General features: G+C 44.2%; 1 protein-coding gene across 7 annotated transcripts in view; it reads right to left on the minus strand.

Annotated features, from left to right (window-relative positions):
- OCA2 (OCA2 melanosomal transmembrane protein) overlaps positions 1 to 22,750 on the minus strand; it is a 385,751-nt gene that overhangs the window by 287,964 nt on the left and 75,037 nt on the right. For 4 of the 7 annotated variants that reach the window (XM_037016526.2, XM_073227082.1, XM_073227085.1 and 1 more), the window contains exons 3-6: positions 13,958 to 14,056; positions 5,578 to 5,763; positions 2,873 to 2,930; positions 800 to 872 (exon numbers count right to left, since the gene is read on the minus strand). In XM_037016526.2, the coding sequence (XP_036872421.1) occupies positions 800 to 872; positions 2,873 to 2,930; positions 5,578 to 5,763; positions 13,958 to 14,056 (416 nt within the window). Of the gene's footprint in view, positions 1 to 799; positions 873 to 2,872; positions 2,931 to 5,577; positions 5,764 to 13,957; positions 14,057 to 19,092; positions 19,523 to 22,750 lie in introns of those variants that run through there. The other 3 variants (XM_073227083.1, XM_073227087.1, XM_073227084.1) reach the window with 3 other exon arrangements.

The raw sequence follows: 22,750 nt of genomic DNA on the forward strand, positions 1-22,750 counted from the left end.
AGGCTCTGAGGTTGACAGCAGAGCTACCCTGTCCTGAGAGCAGTGCAGATGCGCATCCCTTTCATTTAGGGCAGAGAGGCACCAGGCACCACCCCCCAGAGCCACCTCTTGGGCTCACCTGCAGGCTCCAAGTACCAGATCCTTCCGGAAGGCTGCTGGTACCACATGCGGACAGTGGCTCAGCCAAGGGAGAGGATGTGCTGGGAAGATGAAGAGAGACTCCCCAGATGGACCCAAGAAAACAATAATATGCAACAGATCACCAGTGACTGCAAGGATTCCTAAAATCTCAGTTCACCCAGATTATCGATTAAAGATGTTAAAGAAAAAAATCCTTTCATTTCATCCTCTGAATGACTTGATTACTTCTTAAGAGATGATAATCAGAAATACTTGAACTGGCCACCACTGCCTCCCTCCTTCCTCTCTGACCCCCCTCCAGCTCCCCTCCCAGCCTCCTCTCCCAGGCCCCACCACGGACCCAACTGCTCTGAGTGGGACGGGGAGCTTCAGGTGCCTCCATGGGAAAGCCAGGTCCCAACTGGAAGGTGCCACTGCTGTTGCCACCTTGCATGGGGAACCTCACTGCCAACTGGCCGTCAGTCTCAGTGGCACTCCCTTCCCCTTCTGTTTCGAGACCTCATCCTTCAGCAAATATCTGGAGAAACAGAGTGTGCATGGGGAAGCCTGGCGGTCGCCTGCACTGAGACCTGTGGCAACAGGTGTAACAGTGCTTGGGCGTCTCCTCGCTGTGACTCTCGGCCATGGTGACTGGCAACTCCGTGTGTGGTTTGGATACAGTAGCTTTCCAGGGGCGACAAAGCCAACAACTGCCAGAACTTCCCTTGATCTGGATACAGGCTAAATAAAACCTGTAACAATCAAAAGCACAATAAGTGTGTGGTGTGGGAGCACTCGGATTTAAACATTGAAAATAGGGATATGATGATGGCACTAACTGATGTATCCAAAATTCACCAGCTTACTCTAAATAGCTTTCTGAGATACTAAAATAAAATTCTGATTTGTTATACTATTTTCTGCTACAGTGGAACTTTGATTATTGATATTTGCCAATTTTAAGGATTAAATATCCAGCCACAAAATGGAACCATCAGAAGCAGGTAAATGTGGTTTCCCAAACTGGAGAGTAGGGTATACAGCCTATATGATAGCGGGCATATGTTTGTAGAATTTGCAGGACACCTTATACACCATAAGAAAGTACATTAAAGTAGTGACAAGATGTTTCAAGATGTTTAAAACAAATTCCTCCAATTCTATTTTGGATGCAGCCCCAAATCACCAAAACTTCCTCTCCTAGAAGAAGGCTGACTAGACACAGAGCTCGGGTCAGCTCTCAGAGGGCTGGGGGGAACCTGCCCACCCTGGCCTCCTCCCTGGGAGTCCCAGTGCACCCACCCACCAGGCACTGCTAAGCAGGAGGGGCTTCTGAGCCACACAATTGTGTGAATTGCATGTAGAGAGGCAAACTGGTGGCCAAAAATATAAAATCCTGAGGTTGTCAGCACTCATGCACAGATTGCTTTCTCTGGGCCACTGCCCTCCTCCCTTGTGGCTTATTAGAGAGCTGCCTCTACTCAGTTCCATTCAGCAACTATTGGCTTCATACACCACCCTTGCTGTTTACAATGCAACACTGAGTGTCACGCTGAGAGGAAGAGACGTCTCACACACTATCCTGCACACACACAGAGCCCAATCCTCACACCCGCCTATGCCGATAATGGAAACCAAGTATTCGCAGCCACATGTGGTCATGCACACGGCTTCCAGTCATGGACAGCACCCAGGTCAGCCATCACCACAGGCTGCTTGCATAGGAGAGGCACAGCCACACATTAGAGTCCACACAGCACAGTCATAGAAACACCACTCTCACACCCCAGCCTGGCTCAATTTCACACTGCATCATAGCAGCAGGTTGTGACCAACCACTCACTGGGGTCTCCCAACGACGGCACACACAAACCATTATGCCAGTGCTAAAAATCGAAACTCAGACAGAACTAAATCCCCAAGCACAGACACAACCTCAAAATGGTCACAGGCCACAAATGACTCAGATAGACATGCACACACACACACAGCCAGGCAGAGGAACCTCCCACCTATGTGCATAAACACACACACAGAGCCAGGCACAGGGACCTAAAACCTATGTGCACACACATGCACACAGCCAAGAACAGGGCCCTCACACCTATGTGCACACACACACAGACACAGGGACCTCAAATTCATTCATTCAGGAAAAGAATTTTGAGTGCCTGCAAACACTGGCAGCAAGACATGTGACCGTTCATATCAGAGGGCACACTCGGGTCACCTCCAGAGCCCTGGTTCCGCAGCCCTCACGGGGGATGTAGGGGCAAGTAAAATCAGAGCAACTTCCAAAGAAGAGGCAAACGCAGAGCTTCACTTCCTCCCAGAAAGGGTGGCTCAGCTCAGTTGAGGTCCAGGGTGCCCCCTAAAAGGAGCACAGACATTCCTGGGGCCATCCAGGATCACTGGACATTTCCCAATACAAAAAGAGTGCTTAGTGCATATAGTTGAAATGAGAATGTGGTAAGCCACTTGAGGTGGGAAGTGAGACACAGGGCAAGCGAATCGCCTTCCATGGAGCAAAGCGAGGTCCCCAAGGCTTCCACTGTGTGGCTGCAGAATCAGCAGAGGAGCATTGCTGAGGGCAGGCCGCCCCTGCCACCCACCAGTCCGCCATCCCACACGCCCTCAGCATCTCCTCCAAAGAAAGGTGTGAGCCCCACACTTCAGATCCTGTTACCCAGCCCAAGGCAGCCTGGGCGCTCTGCTGAGCTGACAGCAGAGGCTGGAGAGCCATGGTACTCACAGAGCACGCCACCACAAAGACAAACAGGCTGGTGACCTTCAGCCATCGCAAACAGCTCCTGCAAGAGATAAGGGAGCCCCCAGTTCACACGGACTGCAGCCGCTTATATGTGCCCAGACTTGGTAAATCTCAGAGAGCTTTTTGATGCCTTGAGTAATGGCCATCTCAAAGCACATGTCTGGAAATCTTCCCATACTGCGGTATGAAGGAGGACATCACTCATCTGTAAACCTGCGGCTTCAAGGAAAGCAGCTTGGTGGATGTCACGGAGGGAAACCAACTTAGCCTTGAGTGTGTGCACACATGGCTTCCTGCCAGAGATGCTGAAGTTCAGGATTTGGGGCTCTTCACCAACCATTCCTGGAAATAAGACAGCCTGGCTCTCAGATTCACATTTATCAATCATTTTTCCCTAGTTTACTGGAAGTGGGAATATGGATTTGATCATCAAATATAAAAACACTAACCGAGACACAACCAAACAATTCAAGAAAGAATTTGCAGTACTTTACCTAGCCATTCTTTTTTATAAGGGTTATACTAGCAGAGTCCTTCGAGAATCCCTTAGAAGATACTTTAATTGGCAGTCAGGTCATGAGCTCAGCCCCCTCTGAGGGCTCCTGATGGCATCCTGGCCCACTCACCATTACACTCTCCTTAATTCTGGTTTCAGGCCCTGGGGGAACCTGGACCTGGCCTACCCTTTGCAGCCCCTCCAGCCCCATTTCTGCTGATGTCACCTCCCCAGGCCACCAGATTCCATCTGCAATGACACTGCCACTGTCCAGCCGTAGGGTGTGCTCTCCTGTGGGCTACTTCTCAAGGGAAGACACTGGGATGTTTGTGCTCTGTCCCTGTACATGGGAGGACACTGGTGTGTGGCCTGTGCTTGACACGTGTTTGTAGAATGAATGAAGTACGTCTAGATTGGGACGTCTTTTCAAAACCTTTCTAACCCGTTCAAAATGGTAAAACCTTTAAAAAAAAAAGGTAAAACCTTGTTTTGCATTCTCTTAGATTTAATGAATCTGACGAATAATTGTTTCACACTTCCAAATTATGATCCAATAGCAACTATTTAAGTGGGAATCAAAATGACACTTCTTTTTAAAGAATGAAGCATTAATTTATTCTAAATACAAATTTCTCTCTACACAACCGAAATATACAGCAGAGTAGACTACCCAAATTTTTTTTTACAAGTTCTTTCAAAGATCATGCATGGTACTTCCTAGAGATGTTAAAAAGAATGGCCCAATGTATCTCAGTTCGGTGGGAAGCTCAAGGCAACTATTCCAAGCATCCCAGAAGATGAAGCTACCACTGAGAGTAAAGCATCAAATGAACTTGGTAGTACTTTCCTGTGGTGTGGGATGGGTGAGAAAGCTGGCATCCTCTGAAGCTGTGAACCCTCAAGCTTAGGGAGGGTGTTACAGTGTCAGGGATCACCATCCTGGTGACCCATGGCACCAGGTCCCTGTTCACACACTTTCATGTGATTCACATATTTAATAGAAGATTCATTGGCAAATTTTTGTCACAACTATGAGGAGGGATGAGACCAATAATCGTCAAGAAGCTACACATGTCTAGGTGGCATGGTGGGAAAAGACATCTCCATGGTCAAGCACTGCTGGGAGATACGGAGTCAAACCCTGACTCCCTAACCCCACCACAACTCACAAGGTGCCTCTCTTAAGGCAAAAATCTTTACACTCCCTGGGGCACCTTCCTTCATCCACTGCTCAAGATTGCCAGGAGGATCTACCAGACAACTGAGAGGGGCCTCTCTGGAGCACAGACAGGTCCTCTTTGGGAGTAGAGATAGATACACTTCCATTCATCCCTTCAAGTAGCTTCAGAAAAGCCAGGGCAGCTAACGTAGAGAAATTATATCACTAAAGGTTGATCACTGCATAGTGTCCTCTCATCTACGTATGGGCTTGTGCACACACCATCTTAGTGAATACCACAGATGGCAGTGGATCGAAGGGTAAGAGATGATCAGAGACAGTCGCATAGACCTGCCTGGCCCTGCTACCTCAGCACACATGCAGAATGAGGATCTGGTGGTCCTGGTCCCCAAGACTTATTCTGTCCCTGGAGATGCCACCTTCAACCACACCTTCAGATAAACACTGATGGAAGCCCAGAACTCAGCACCCAGAGAGCTAGGGAGGCACCCCTGGGCCACTGTGGCAGTCTGCAAACCGCCCTGCTCTCCCGGCTAGCTTGCCCTGCTTCCCCACACCCCCTTCCTCACACATGCTCAGTCTCACTGTTCAGATCGCAAGGTGCTGACTACCCTTCGGGATGTGCCAGGCACTAGAGCCAACCTTTGTACCCACATGCTTCATCACTACCCACAAGTGTCAGTTCTGGCTTCTAAAACACCGGGATGGGCACTTCTGAGGCCACCCGATCCCATCTGCAAACTCGGCCACAATGACCCCAGCCACACACTCAGAAAGCAAAGGACCACTTAGGTTTGTGACTGGGCCTTCCCAGAGCCTGCTGAGCTCCAAACCGTCCACAGGGCCTTGAGGAAAGGGAAATAACCCTCCCAGCAAGGTCAGCCTGGCTGAGTGTAAAAACCCTCTCACTTCTCCCTGTTCCCTGTGAGGGGCCCCAGGCCTAAGTTCCCCATGAGGGGGGCAGGGGGAGTTCATAGTGGTTCCACAAATGGGTGCTTCCAGACCTTGTACCTGAGCTTTGAAAGCCGCAACCCCAGGTGAGTGTTGTGCAGAGGCTGGCCCTTCTCCGAGGAGGCAGATGCAGAGCCAGCCCACTCACTGCTCGGCAGAGAGCCTCCCTCCCACTCAGCGCAGCTGCCTTCCCAGGATTCTTCATCTGTGATGAGCTCAGGTGGGTATACAGCCATGCTCCCAGACCTAGAAAGCAAGGCTTTGAGGTTATTTCCATGGAAGTAGCATCTCCAAAACAAGATTTCATCTCAGTGGTGAGTGTGAATGAGGAGTCAATCCTGGTTTTTCAAAGGACCACAGACATTAAGTGCAGTCAGACTGGTGGGACTAGGTCTTTCTGGACAGCACAGAATGCTTGGGTCAAGGGAAATCTTCTGGGATCACTCATGTCTTCAAAATGAATTGTGCACCTGCAAGAAACATCAGCTTGTTTTGAGCATGAAACTTTCCAGTAAAGCTCCAGCTTATTCAGTATTTGCCTTCTCTTTGATTGTACTGGAGTTCTCTACCAGGTTCTGTTACAGTCTCCCTGGAGCATAGTAAGTGGGGGTATAAGCCTTTCCTCCTCAGCGCAGATATCTTTCTGTAAGGGAGCTATGGGAAAATGGTCTCCCTGGCTATCCCATCCAACATCTACGCTAGTACGAGCAGCAGTGGGGAACATCAGTAATGGACTAGATGGGCCCAGTAATATGACCTATATCTAGAAGGTTAAACCAAGGGAAATCATGAACTTTTATCAAAATCATATGTGGACACATCCATTTTCATGTAGTTGAATTCATGACTCTGAAAACTTCCTCAGTAGAGATGCTTTTGACTCTAGAAAAGTTGCACCAAGGCCCATAATTCTCATGTATTGCTTACAATACTTGTGGGATCACAATAATGACATAACAGTTAGGCTTTTTAACATGCGGTACCTTTCTAACCCAGCTAGCTAAACAGGGCAGTTATTCTCTTACCACTGCTTAGTTCACAAGAAACAAAAAATAGCCTTATTCATAAGGAGAAGCCTCAATATACAAATTAGGCTGTGTGAAAACAAGATGTAACAAAATAACAACTGATACTAATAAATTGTACAAACATTGAAAATAATAATAATCTTGTAAGAATTTTGTGACTGGGAATGGGGGGAAAAAGATGGAGGCATGAGAAGTGAGGTAGAACTCTCCCCCCAAAACCACATATAATATAATAATACAGCAAATACAACTAATCCTAAAAGAGTGACCAGAAGTAAGATTGCACCAGCCAGCCTACATCTGGGAAAAGAGAACATCTTATGGAAAAGGGTAAAGTAAGAAAGCCACGATCCAGTAAGACCTGAGCCCTCCCCCAACCCCAGGTCACCAGTGGGAGGAAGAGAAACAGAGCAGAGAGAGAGTAAAGCCCAAGATTGCTAAATACCTAGCCCTGGTGAACTGCTCTGGGAGCATGAACCCACATTGCATGGTGCTCTGGAGATCAGAGGGGTTGGAAAGCAAAGTCAGGCAGACGATGGAGAGAGACTGAGATCCAGCTGCTTATGGAGAACAGGTTCCCACAACTGGCTGTTCTGGGACAAAAGAAAGGCAGGAGCTTTGAAAGACTTCCCAACAGTGAGAGGCCTGCTAAAGGGGCAAGGATCACACAGAGTTTGCTGCTCAGGAGAAGGAACAGGTGGAGAAAATCATCCTGGCACACTCAGCCCAGGAGGTTAGGAACTTTCAGGAGCTTCAGGCTCACCATCCCCCTGATTGGCAATGCAACCCCAAGGACCCCAATGCAATCAGTAGCCTGATGCTCCTTCCTCCTGGCCAACATCTGCATGCAACCCTGCTGCCCTCACCATCACTCCAGGCCAGCAGGAGGGCAGCCCCACCTACAGAAGACACAGGGACTTAACACAGAGGCTGATCTCTGTGTGCTAGACTCTCTGGTCCTAACAGCAGAAGCAGGCACTGCAGCAGGGAAGCAGGAAAGAGCTCACTCCTTAGGGTAGGTGACAGCACTGCTGGCCTGCAACTACTGATATTGATCCAGGTGCTGGGCAGTTCCAAAGAGCAGAGCTTCTGGGCACTAGAGGGTGCCACCTACATAAACCTAATATTTCTCATTATCTAATAGGATTATGAATAGAACTTTGTTCAATATAACATCCCTCAAACACCAGAAAGAGGGCTCAGTGAAACTGAAATCACCAATCTTCTTGAAAAAATAATTCAAAATAAAAGTCATAAGCATGCTAATGGAGCTACAGAAGAATATTCAAGATCTAAGGGATGAATTCAAGAGAGATAGACACTTTGAAAAATACAGTAGCTGAAATGAAATATACAATGGAGGGATTTAAAAGCAGGTTAGATGATGTAGGGGAGACAGTAAATGGAATAGAAATTATAGAAGAGGAATACAAAGAAGCTGAGGCAGAGAGAAAAAAAGGATCTCTAGGAATAAAACAATGTTAAGAGAATTGTATTAACAATACAAATGGAACAATATTTGCATTGTAGGAGTATCAGAAGAAAAAGAGAGAGAAAAGCAGATAGAAAGTGTCCTTGAAGAAATATTGCTGAAAATGTCCCCAATCTGGGAAGGAAATAGTCTCTCAGGCCATGGAAGTGCACAGATCTCCCAACACAAAGTAACCAAGGAAGACAATGCCCAGATATAATAACTAAAATGGGAAACATCAAGTAAAAGGACAGAGTATCTAAAGCATACAGAGGGAGAAAAAAGATCACCTACAAAGGAAAACCCATCAGATTATCATCAGACTTCTCAGTAGAAACCTTACAGGCCAGAAGGGAATGGCATGATATATGCAATGCAATGAAACAGAAGGGCCTCAAACCAAGAATACTCTACCTGGCAAGATTATCATTTAAATTTGAAGGAGGGATTAAACGATTTCCAGATAAGCAAAAGTTGAGGAAATTTACCTCCCACAAACTATATATACAGTGTATTTTAAGGGACTGTTCTAGATAGAAGTGCTCCTAAGGTTGAATAGCTGTCACCAGAGAAAATAAAGCCACAGGAAAGGAAGTAGACTAACTAAATACTAAGCAAATGCAAAATTAAATCAACTACCCACAAAGTCAGTCAAGGTATACACAAACATTACAGAATATGACACCTAACATATAAAGAGTGGACGAGGAAGAAAAAGGAGGGTGAAAAAAATGATTCTTTAGACTTTGTTTATAATACCATAATAAGCAAATTAACTTAGACTGTTAGATAGAAAAGAAGCTGCCCTTTAAGCTTTGCTAACCACAAATCCAAAGCCTACAATGGCAATAAGTATATATCTATTGATACGCACCAATCAAAAGACATAGAGTCACTAAGTGGATAAAAAAACAAGACCCATCTATATGCTGCCTACAAGAGACTCACTTCAAACCCAAAGACATACACAGACTGAAAGTAAAGGGATGGAAAAAGATATTTCATGCAAACAATAGGGAGAAAAAGGCAGGAGCTGCAATATTTGTCTCAGATAAATAGACTTCAAAACAAAGAAAGTAACAAGAGACAAAGAAGGGCATTAGGTAATGATAAACAGGTCATTCCAACAAGAAGATATAACCAATTATAAATATCTGTGCACCCAACACAGGTGCAACCTCCATATGTGAAAAAATACTAACAGAATTAAAGGGGGAAATAGAATGCAATGCACTCATTTTAGGAGACTTCAACACTCCACTCACTCCAAAGGACAGATCAATCAGACAGAAAATAAATAAGGAGACAGAGGCATTGAACAACACATTACAACAGATGGACTTAACAGACATCTACAGAACACTCCACCCAAAAGCAGCAGGATACACATTCTTCTTTAGAGCACATGGAACATTTTCAAGAATAGACCACATACTAGGCCACAGAAAGAGCCTCAGCAAATTCAAAAAGATTGAAATTGTACCAACCAGCTTCTCAGATCACAAAGGTATGAAACTAGAAATAAATTGTACAAAGAAAGCGAAAAGGCACACAAACACATGGAAGCTTAACAACATGCTCCTAAATAATCAGTGGATCAAAGACCAAATTGAACAGAGATCAAGCAATATATGGACACAAGTGAAAACAACAGCTCAATACCCCAACCTCTGTGGGATACAGTGAAGGCAGTTCTAAGAGGAAAGTATATTGTAATATGGACCTATCTCAAGAAAGAAGAACAATCCAAAATGAACAGTCTAAATTCAGAGTTAAAGACAGTGGACAAAGAAGAACAAATGAGGCCCAAAGTCAGTAGAAGGAAGGACATAATAAAGATGAGATAAAAAATAAATAAAATTGAGAAGAATAAAACAATAGAAAGAATTAATGAAACCAAGAGCTGGTTCTTTGAGAAAATAAACAAAATAGATAAAACCCTAGCCAGACCCATCAAGAAAAAAAGAATATACACATAAACACAATCAGAAATGATAAAGGAAAAATCACTATGGACACCACAGAAATACAAAGAATTATTAGAGAATACTATGAAAAATTATATGCTAACAAATTGTATAATTTAGAAGAAATGGACAACTTTCGAGAGAAATACAACCTTCCAAGACTGACTCAGGAAGAAACAAAATCTGAACGGGCCAATAATCAGCAATGAAATTGAATTGGTAACCAAAAAACTATCCAAGAACGAGCCTCTGGACCAGATGGATTCACCGCTGAATTTTATCAAACATTTAGAGAAGACATAATACCCACCCTCCTTAAAGTTTTGCAAGAAGTAGAGGAGGAGGGAATACTTCCAAACTCATTCTATGAAGCCAGCCAGTATCACTCAATACCAAAACTAGGCAAAGACATCACAAAAAAAGAAAATTACAGACCAATATTCCCCATGAACATAGATGCAAAAATATTCAACAAAACACTAGTAAACTGAATTCAAAAATATATCAAAAAGATCACACATGGGATTTATTCCAGGAATGCAAGGATGGCACAATATTTGAAAATCCATCAATATTATCCACTACATCAACAAAAAGGACAAAAATCACATGATCATCTCCACAGACACTGAAAAAAAATTCAACAAAATTCAACATCCATTCATGAGAAAAACTCTCAACAAAATGGATATAGAGGCCAAGTACCTCAACATAAAAAAGGCCATATATGACAAACCCACAGCCAATATCACACTTAACAGTGAGAAGCTGAAAGCTTTTCCTCTAAGATCAGGATCAAGACAAGGATGCCCACTCTCCCCACTTTTATTCAACATAGTTCTAGAGGTCCTCGCCATGGCAATCAGACAACATAAAGAAATAAAAGGCATCCAGATTGGCAAGGAAGAAGTTAAACTGTCCCTGTTTGCAGATGACATGATATTGTACATAAAAAACCCTAAAGAATCCACTCTAAACTACTAGAATATCAGAGTTCAGCAAGGTTGCAGGATACAAAATTAATACACAGAAATCTGCTGCATTCCTATACACTAATGATGAACTAGCATAAAGAGAAATCAGGAAAACAATTCCATTTACAATTGCATCAAAAAGAATGAAATACCTAGGAATAAACCTAGCCAAGGAAGTGAAAGATCTATACCATGAAAACTACAAGACACTCTTGAGAGAAACTAAAGAAGACACCAATAAATGGCAATACATTCTGTGCTCATGGATAGGAAGAATTACTACTGTCAAAATGGCCATCCTGCCTAAAGCAATCTGCAGATTCAATACAATCCGTATCAAAATACCAACAGCATCTTCAACAAACTAGAACAAATAGTTCTAAAATTCATGTGGAACCACAAAAGACCCCAAAACAATCCTTAGAAGGAAGAATAAAGCTAGGGGGATTATGTTCCCCAACTTCAAGCTCTACTATAAAGCCACAGTAATCAAGACAATTTTGTACAGGCACAAGAACAGATCTATAGATCAATGGAATAGAATAGAGAATTGATATAAACCCACCCATACATAGCCAATTAATATATGATAAAAGAGCCATGAATATACAATGGAGAAATGACAGCCTCTTCAACAAATGGTGTTAGCATAACTGGACAGCTACATGTAAGAGAATGAAATTGGATTACTGTCTAACTCCATACATAAAAGGAAACTAGAAGAAAACTTAGGCAAAAATCTCTTGAGTATAAACATGAGCAACTTTTCATGAACATATCTCCTCAGGCAAGGGAAACAAAAACAAAAATGAAAATGAACAAATGGGATGACATCAAACTAAAAAGTTTCTGTACAGCAAAGGACACCATCAGTAGAACAACAGACATGCTACACTATTGGAGAATATATTTGTAAATGATATATCCAACTAGGAGTTAACATCCAAAATATATAAAGAGCTCACATGCCTCAACACCCAGAAAGCAAATAACCCAATTAAAAAATGGGAAGAGGGTCTAAATAGACACTTCTCCAAAGAAAAAATTCAGATGGCCAACAGGCATGTGGAAAGATGCTCCACTTAACTAATTATCCGGAAAATGCAAATTAAAACCACAATGAGGTATCACCTTACACCAGTTAGGATGGCAAACATCCAAAAAACAAGCACCAACAAATGCTGGTGAGGATGTGGAGAAAGGGAATCCCTCCTTCACTGTTGATGGGAATGTAAATTAGTTCAATGATTGTGAAAAGCAATATTGAGGTTCCTCAAAAAACTAAAAATAGAAATACCATTTGACCTGGGAGTTCCACTCCTAGGAATTTATCCTAAGAATCCAGGATCCTAGATTCAAAAAGACATATGCACCACCATGTTTATGGCAGCACCATTTACAATAGCCAAGACACGGAAGCAACCTAAGTGTCCATCAATAGATGAATGGATAAAGAAGAGGTGGTACATATACACAATGGAATATTATTCAGTCATAAGAAAACAAATTGTACCATTTGCAACAATGTGGATGGAGCTAGAGGGCATTATGCTCAGTAAAATAAGCCAGGCAGAGAAAGACAAGTACAAATGATTTCACTCATCTGTGGAGTATAATTACAAAACAAAAAGTGAGGAAACAAAACAGCAGCAGACTCACAGAACCCAAGAATGGACTAGCGCTTACCAAAGGGAAAGAGGTTGGAGAGAATGGATGGGAAGGGAGGGATAAGGGGAAGAAGGGGCATTATGATTAACACACATAATGTAGGGGGGGCACAGGGAGGGCTGTACAGCACAGAGAAGACATGTAGTGACTCTACAGCATCTTACTATGCTGATGGACAGTGACTGTAAGGGGCATGTGGTGGAGACTTGATAATGGGGGGAGGGTAGTAACCACAGTGTTGCTCATGTGAAACCTTCATAAGATTGTATATCAATGATACATTAATAAAAAAATAGATGATAAAAAAAAGAATTTTGTGACTGGGAAATACTCAAATGTGTGAAGAAGAATATTGCAACCTCCTCAAGTGGTGAACAAACACACCCTGTAACTAAAATGAGAAGTAAGGAAATGTTTTCCTAAATAGAAAGAGGAAAGCTAATGTCAGTGTTTCTAGAGCAGTGCCATGCAACAGAACTACCAGAGGTGATGGAAATGTTCCTCTGCCCTGTCCAGCATGGTGGCCACACGTGCCCATTGGCTCCCTGAAATGTATAAATGGAGAAGTTTTTAATTTTGTTTAATTTTAACTAGCTTACCTTGGCATACCAACATGTGACAAGTAGCCAGCATGCTGGCCAGGGCAGATACAGGGCATGCTGTGACCCCCATACCCTTAGCTGCACATTCTTCCCTCAACACCTTGAAAAGAACACATTGTCTTCTGAACATGTGTAAACAGACACTATCCTAATAAGCCATTTGGTGAAATCAAAACCACAAAAAAATTAAGTCAACAAAAAGTAAAGCCTCAAAAAGACTTCCCACCACTAACACCTCAATTAGCTTCATGCAAAAAAAAAAAAAAAAGGAAAGAAAGAAAACATTCTGTTAGCAAACTTGACACCTGCTCTGCAACTCTGAAGTGTTTTTAGTGACATGCTCCACATACCCAGGACAAACATTTACAGGTTATTGGTTTTCCAATGAATCATGGGATCCAAAATGTCTCAGGCCTTAACAGTTAGCCAAGTAATTCAAAGGAAAGCACTAGGGAAACAGATGTGTGAAGTGTTTGTTATCAAAGTCACCGATCAGGAGAGAGGGAGTGTCATTGCAGAGGCATACCCAAGGTCACTGGGAACTTCATAAGCCACAGAATACAACCACTGCAGTCATGAACACAGACCACATTGAAATGACCAGGATCTGGCAGACACCGAATGTGTCAGATAAAAATTCTATCTCAGGAAGAAATTCTCCAGCAAATGTGCCACAGGCAATGCTAACAAATAAAATTTCTTAATTTTATAGGAAAGAAAAAAAGCTCACCCTTTCCGTTGTGAGGAATTGCTCAGCAAGGGAGTGTTTTCTGTGAAGCAGGGGTCTTCAGACCTGGAGCTGAAGAGCTGCGTTAGAAGAGGGGGAGACCTGAAAGACACAGCGGAGGACACGGGGTCAGGACTGCAGTGCTGGCGGCGATCCGGGGCCCCCCGCTGGCAATAGGAGCCCAGGGTCAGGAACGCGCCCAAGATTCACTGGTAAACTTTACATGGGCTTAAATTTAAATATTAAAAAAATTTTAATTTTGTAAAAGTTACGATCTGAATTGTAAAAACCTGGAGTTTCGGGGAGATAATGAGAAGCAGTACCCCTCCCCAGCATAAACTAGATTGAAAACACAGAGCAGGAACTCTCAGGGAAGGCCGGCGGCCGTGGGGCCGGTCCTGTGAGGCCCGCTTTTGTCTGGTCAGCGGGTTCCAGCCACCTTTGCCGTTCCATGCAGAGCTCCGCATCCAGAAGGCCATTCGGTCTGATGGTCCCCCTCATACTTTGCAAATTTTACTTCCTATGGTCGCAGTATTTAAATATCACACGCTTAAAATAGCCTCGTGGCTTCCCGAGGGAGGCCAAGCAGAAGTCAGGGCCGGTGAGAGGTGGGGCGGGACGGGGGTTACTTCTCGGGGGAGAGAAGCCACAGCTGAAGCAAAGCAAAGGTTCACACAGTGCGGAACTCCCTCTGCTGTCCTGGCCTCCGCCACAGATTTATTGTCTAAATCAGGAGCTTTTTGAGAGGGAAGTAATTGCACTGACACAGCTAAGCCCACCAACGTAACAGCCATGCTCATTAAAGGACACGTATGTTTAAAAGCAGCCAGTTTTTTCAGAAAAGTTGCAGAAATCATTTGCATTCCTAATTGTTGGGAATATGTCATTTTATACACTAGTACACTGCTTTTCCTAAAAGAGCCCAGGCCATGTAAGGCTGCTGTGGATACCACGAAACACTCCCCTGGGGAAATGACAGTACTTCAGATCATAAATTCACAGCCAAGCAAAGAAAAACATTTCCACCCACTTCCTCTTTGTCATGCAAGCGTGCACCTGTGCCACAGAGAGGAAGACTCTGGCCTTGTGGGTGAATGAAGCCAGGGTCCCTGAGCTGTGTCGAGCACCCGTCCCATCACAGACAGCGTCTGTCTCGGGGCAGCGTGCACCCTCTAGGTGCCACCTCTGGGCAGCCCTGGGCAGGTTCGGCGGGGACACAGATGACTAAGGATCCATCCTCTGGGTCTTTAGCAGCCAGTGGAGGAGAACGTGGCAGAGAAGAATATGCCCAACTAGCACAGATGAGAGCTGAGAGGGGGAAGATGAATTCTGCCAGAGGGATTTAATGATTTGCACACTTTCAGCTGTTCAAACTGGCTTAACAATAAAACTCTTTAAATTTTTATGTCTCACAATGATAAACCCAGAAGGGCCTCAGGTGCATTAAGATAAATGTCTCAGTGAGTCAGCTAATACCCATGTGCTTGCTGTCACTCCCTGGGGTGGTTTGTTACATAGCATTTTCTGGGTAGGCTGACTGTTACAGTGAGCTCACTCACATTATTTAACCACACTGAGCTCACATTTTCTCAGATGTATAATACAGATTAAAAAGGGCAAACCTCAATTTTGTTGCATTAAATATGGAGATGTAGGTGCAAACATAGAGCTTATCTGTTGATTCCATTATTTCCATTAGACAGTGAGCTCTTTCTGAATGGCTGCCATGTTATTTCCATCCTGTTTTACCTACTGCTTTACATGGTGCCCAACTCAATTTAAGTTTTTAGATACTTAATAGAATGAGTTAAACCCCAATAACCATTGCCTATTTGTAGAACACTGGCTCTTTGACTCAAAACCGTTTTCTAAACCATTAAATAATAACATTCTTAGAACCACAACTGGCTCTCTGAAAAGTGGAGAAGGTTCCAGAAAGGAGAAGTGACTTTTGCTCCTCAAAAAGCACGACCTGCAGGCTCTCAGATGGCTCAAAGCAGCCACATGTGGAGGAGTAAAATTAGAAATGGAGAAAAGTCAAACGTACATTTTATTTTCTCTGAGGTGACTTCATTATTTAACATTTCTGTTGCATTTTGCATACACAAAGAATTTTATCATTGTAGTAAAGCATACAGGGTGTGGCTTCTAAGCTTTTTCATATTTAGATGTTTCTGAATAACCCAAAGTAAAATGAGTTTCACTAGGAAATTTTCCAAAAAAGACTTGAGGTCATTCCAAATTTAAGCTTAATTTGACACTGTCCGGATACTGTTTTGCACTGTTCTGAGTCTGTTCCTCCTTGCAAAGATGGGAAGCAGAGAGAGGCCTCCAGGCCCTGCTATTTCACAGCGTCCCCCCGCCCCCACAGACTTGCCGTCCTGGAGGATAAAGAACTCGCAAACTGCCTGTGGAGAAGATTCAGGATCACACAGGGAACTCATATCCCAGAGCCTGGAAATGCAAACGGCTGCCCGCAGAGCTGAGACCTGCCATTTTTCTTCCTGTCCTCACTGACAGTGGAAAATACCACCGAGCTCTACATTCTTCCTGACCTTTTCTCCTTCTGAAAAGAAGAGATCACACTGACATTTCTCTGGCTTCACAGCCCTGGTGCTTCCAAAATTCACAGATTTCAACAGTATCTATTTTCCCCCATGTCTCAACAATTCTGTGTATATGTATTTGCAAAATTCACATATGCCTGTAAATTTATCAGGCAGCAACACTTAATTTTTAATAACTTAGAAATTACAGAAAAGTGTAACAAATAAAACAACAATTATATATGATTCTTTGATTCAGATATGCCAGTTGTTAACATTTAAAGATCTGCCTTTCAGTCTTTTCTTTATATATTAAATGAATATTTTAAAAGTCAGGCTCGAATATATGCGTGTATATAGACCGTACATTCACATCAAATTTCTTTGTCCTGAGAGGGAGGGGCAGAGGAAGGGGGGCCGGGGCAGAGGGGCCAGGGCAGGGGGGCTGAGGCAGAGGGGCTGGGGCAGGGGGCCCGGGGCAGGGGCAGAAGGGCCCAGGCGCGGGTGCCGGGGCAGGGGGTGCCGGGGCTGAGGGGCTGGGGCAGGGGGGCTGGGGCAGGGGAAAAGGGAGGAGGGCAGAAGTGGGGGGAAAGGTGGACACCCCCGGGCCATTGGCCCTGTGACGACCTAGAATGCATTTTAAAGTCTAATAATGATAGTGGTAATAATGGTAATATGTAATATATAATAGTAATAATACAATAATAAAAAAGGAATCAGCTGCTATAAATGAAAATGGATACAGTCATGTAAGAAGAAATTATTACAAATTCTAATCAGGCATTTTCAAAGATTCCAAGCCAATGGGACTTCCAAGCCAATGGGAAATAACAGGGACTGGGTTTACCGTCTGACCTGAAACACCTGAATTGAAAGAGATAAAGTGGCGGAGACAAGATCAACATAAACCCCCGTTTTTCTCTATATACTAACAATGAACCATCATAGGTTATAATTCATTTTTAAGTGCTATTTACTAGAGTATCAACAATTATGCTGAGGAATAAATGTGACAAAAGATGAGCAAGACAGGCACTCTTGAAAAATATAAAACAATTGTAAGAGAACTTAAAGAATATCTAAATAAATTGAGTTATGTCATATTCTTGGGTCAAAATGCCAATCAATTCTTGCAGGAGTTTTTAGGAACTGACAAGCTGACTCTAAAATTCATACGGATATGCAAGAACCTGGAATAGCCAAAACAACTTAGGAAGAACAAAGTTGGAGAACTAGCACTGCTTGACTTCAAGACTTATTTCAAAGCTGTAACAATCAAAACATATGGTACTGGGATCAATGGAATGAAACAGGAGTCCAGAAATGAGATGCACACATATATGGACAACTGACTTTGATAAAATCACAAAAGCAATACAATGGAGAAAGGAAGGTGCTGAGCAATTGGATTTCCATATGCAAAGATTTGAACTCAGATTTGTACCTTGTACCAAATATAAAAATTAACTAAAAATATATCATAATCTAAAGATTTAAAAAATTGCTTTGTCCTCCTATGATTGTGCAGCTTAGCCATGTCATTAGCATCTCCTGTGTTAACAAATATTCTTCTACAACATGATCTTAATGTCAGCATCATATCCCATTACACAGATCATCACATTAAGCTTGGCCATCCATCTGCTGCTGGGCATTTAGAGAATACCAGTTTTTACTAAGAGAAATAACAAATGGGAGAGGCCTGGCACAGCAGTCTGTGCACCCCTCTGCTGGCTGCCTAGGACGGATTCCTAGGAGTGGGGCCACTGACCTGTGGTCCACAAACAGCCGCCCCTTCATGGTGCCTTTCAGTTATGGGAACGACAGATCCCTGTTGCCTAAGCCCTGGGTATCAGCCATATTTTAGATCCCCAAGAAATGGATTTTAAACCACCAGAACTGATTGAGGTTCACCATTGTCAGGAAACCCTGCTGCCATGATTATTAACAAGACCCATTTGTACCAATCCACAAGATGGGTGCAGTGGGCTGGCCGCACCTCCCAGCCCCCATGTCTACAACAGTTTCCTGAGCTCCAGCCTCCCTAGGTCTTTCTGTACCCCAACACTTGATGGTCCTATGATGCCTATGTCATTTTACTGAGAAAAAAGGATCTAAGAATGTTGAAGATATTGGGTACCCAGTATCTTAGCCCTTCTGAGAAGGTATATGTTTCTAAAGTCCAGAAAAGAGACAATGATTAGTGCAAGGGGGGTCCCTCTGGGGAGTAGCAGTTTCAGTATCAGCGGTCGGGGAGAGTTTGCCCTCAGTCTTCCGTCAGCCCTATGCCGTGTAGACACACCAGCGCAGCCACGGCAGCCAGCTCTGCCCGGAGGGGCCCAGAGCCAGGACCGAGGAAAGCGAGGGCCGTCACTGCCTGCCTCTGTCTCTGACTCTTGTTTGTGGCCCATGTTCTTCCTGGCGTCATTGCCTCAACACACATTACTGGAAGGAAAAAGGCAAACTAGCAGGTGGAGGGAAAGCTGGATTTTCCCCAACAGCGACCACCCAGGACACAACCATGTGTGTTGTCCACTGGCATAAAGCAGAGCTGAGGAAGGAAGGTGAGCCGGGCAGCGGCCGCCTGCTTACCTGCAGGTTTTCAGAAGGTTCCAGGGGACTCGCTCCTCATCTCGATGCAGTCGGAGCCTCTGCAAGTCTGTCACTGTCCTGTCCAGCGAGGCCAGGCTTTCCAGTTTCATAAGTACCCAAGGGAAAGCCCACAGCCCCCGGGGCTCAGAGGCAGCATTTGTGTTCAGTTGTCAGTGACGAAGCAGAAAGTATGAGGGCAGGCGAGCGCTCCTTCAGCCTAGCCCCCCGCCACAGGGTCTAGTAAACCAGAAAGCCCCCCAGTGTCCCCTTCAGTGTCTCCATCTCTGAGCTGGTGGGACGTACACAAAGGGAGGAACACTGCGACGTGAGTGATGGCTGACGTGACAGGCTGTGACGGGCTGTGACCCACGGCTTCGCAGCGGGCAGCATGCGCACCGAGGACACAGTCTGGACCACCTGCTGTCATTGATTTCCCCACTGTGGACCCTCAGCAAGCCACCCACCCATACGTTTCCCTGTCTGCTCAGCCGCAGGGGAGAAGAGCAGTTATGGCCACTTTCCACAGTTACTGTGAGAATTAAGAGGCGCAGACACCCTGTCTGGGCCCCGTGCCAGCTGCTCCCAGCCAGCCAGGCAGGCCCCACCACAGAGCACCCAGGCGTTCAGCGTGTCTGTCCGAAGGCTGTGCCTGGCCCATCCACTCGCCTGGACCACAGCACTCCCCTCCTGCTCTCCCGTTCCGTGAGCTTTGCTGCAGGCCTGTTCAGGACACAAGTCCCTCCCTCTGCGTGTCTCCCCCACAGCTCTTGTCCTCCCACTAATGGAGGGCATCCCACAGGCACGGGGCAGAGCCGTCCCTCCCATCACCCACCTCTAGAAGTGAGCGGCATGGGAACCGGGGCACACTGGCCTGGGAGGTGCCTGAGACTCCAGAGGAATGCTACTTTTATGACGATTTGGGGAACAAAACAAAACCTAAGCATCCATTTTTCTATAAGAGAGGGAATAACATGCTTCTAAATTTTCCTTTACGTCCGAATACAAAATAACAACAAAGCATCAGATACAGCTCATATTTTAAAGTGTCTTCTCTGTACTTTTAAAAAGTATTGCATTAGATTAGCATGTACAATGTGTGGGGAGGGGCACGGGGAAGGCTGTACAACACAGAGAAGACAAGAAGTGATTCTACAGCATCTTCCTACGCTGATGGACAGTGACTGTGATGGGGTTTGTCGGGGGGACTTGGTGAAGGGGGGAGTCTAGTAAACATAATGTTCCTCCTGTAATTGTAGATTAATTATACCAAAATCATAAATAAATAAATAGATAGATACATAGATAGATAAATAGTATTACATTAAACATTTTGACAAAGGTGAATGCAGGGTACAGCCAGGGCAGAGGGAGGATGAGCGCCAACTCCTTTGGAGAAAATGGAACATACAAAGGAGCCCTTGGATTCATATGAGCAAGAAACAAATGGCTGTTGTGTTAAGTGACTGGGATTTGGGGGTTATTCCTCCTACCATGGCCATAGCACTTCATATGGTCATGCATCTGACTTAAATAAACCATCCCGTGAACATTCACTCACTAATTTAACAATGTGTGTTTGGTTTGGACAGTGCTCAATGGAATGAGGCAGAAATCTGAGGAGACACAGTCTGTGCCAACAACAAGCTTAAAACGTAGGGATGAGATCAAGAGTAAGGCCTCCTGTGATAACCTATAATGATTTAACCTTTAAAGAGTTCATCAGATATACTGAGATCTTATTTCAATAGTCTAGGTCCATATAAGCCAGAATGATTCTCCAGTAAAATTCTGATATTAATATCTGAAGGAAAATGTCCATTCCCTAGATTATTCAGACATAGGTCCTCTCTCACAGTTTCTTTTTTTTTTTTTTTTTGGTATCATTAATCTACAATTACATGAGTGACATTATGTTTACTAGACTCCCTCTATTGTCAAGTCCCCCGCCACATACCCCATTACAGTCACTGTCCATCTGCATAGTAAAATGCTATAGAATCATTATTTGTCTTTTCTGTATATACTGCCTTTCCCGTGTCCCCACCCCTCCCCCGCTACATTATGTCAGCTAATCATAATGCCCCTTTTCCCCCCCTTATCCTTCCCTTCCCACCCATCCTCCCCAATCCCTTTCCCTTTGGTAACTGTTAGTCCATTCTTGGGTTCTATGAGTCTGCTGCTGTTTTGTTCCTTCAGTTTTTTCTTAGTTCTTATACTCCACAGATGAGTGAAATCACTTGGTACTTGTCTTTCTCTGCCTGGCTTATTTCACTGAGCATAATACCCTCTAGCTCCATCCATGTTGTTGCAAATGGTAGGATGTGTTTTCTTCTTATGGCTGAATAATATTCCATTGTGTATATGTACCACATCTTCTTTATCCATTCATCTACTGATGGACATTTAGGTTGCTTCCATTTCTTGGCTATTGTATCTCTCACAGTTTCTAGAGTGAGAATGAGCTGGCACAAGTGGTTCTTTGGGACTGAGCCCCCAAGGTGTGCCTAGAGAAATCCATGGGCCATCACATGGATCAACCAGAATGGCTGGCACCCCAAGCTTTGCCCCGAAGATGAGGACTGGATGTGTCCGTGACATCCTTGTCTTGCATGTGACCCAGTGTTGAGAACCTTGTGGAAGGACCTCAGACTGGAGGCTTCTGGACCTGCTGCCTATTCATTCCTCCAAGTCTGGAAGGGGTCAACAAGACCTGGCCAGCACTAGGCCTAGGACAAGGGACAGGGCAAAGAGCAGCACAGTCTTGTGAGTGTGCCAGTGTGCACATTCTAATCACCTAAGTCCAAATAGGGGATGGAGCCCCAGAGCAGGGAGACCACAATCTTGCAGGGTCCTAGGGCAAGAGATAAAAAATGGAGACACAATGAACTATCTAAGGTACCCAGGAGAAGCTAGGGTGAGACTCCTGGGGAAATTAGAATATTCAAAAAGCAGCCATGTATATAGGGAATTGCAGCAGCCACACAAAGGACCAAGCAAGGTACAATCAGACATCCTTGAGGTCTAATTCAAATTGTTCTTTCCCATAATGAAAATAGTCCAAATAGCTGGTGACTCAGATGTGTGATTTTTAAAGGTTAAAATTCAGAAAGGTCAATTGGGGCAGTCAGGTGGTGACTAAGCCCAGTGGGTGGGGCAGACATACCAATAATCAGGCCAAACAAGCTGCTCCCTGCTGGCTTGCTGCAGAAGCTGGTGTTTGCTTGTAAGCAGCAAAAAAAAAATCACAATAAAAAGGACTGGTTCCATTTTTTTCCAGGGCTTATACACAGTAGTGGGATTGAAACATCAATCCCTAAGCTAAGTAATTCCTCAGATATAAAAGATGCAGTCCTTTCTTTTCAAACAGGAAAGAATCCTGTTTAGAGGTTCACTGCACTATAATAAACAGTTTTCAAATCTCAGCCCAAAAAGCAACAAAATCTGTATTGTAAAGATTGCTTTCAATCAGAAAAAACCTGTGGAAAGAAATCACTCCAGTTAGCTGGAAAACCCAGAAAGTTAAATCATCAACATTAGATAGGCTTATGATGGGGCTGGTTATTAAAGAGACAAATCATTTTTACCGCACAGAAAACAAAAGTATATTCCTCCCAAAACAAACCAGATGGGCTTCTGTATTTTCGAGAAGGACGATGTT

Source organism: Manis javanica, chromosome 18, assembly GCF_040802235.1.
Source record: "Manis javanica isolate MJ-LG chromosome 18, MJ_LKY, whole genome shotgun sequence".
Classification (NCBI taxonomy): domain Eukaryota; kingdom Metazoa; phylum Chordata; class Mammalia; order Pholidota; family Manidae; genus Manis; species Manis javanica.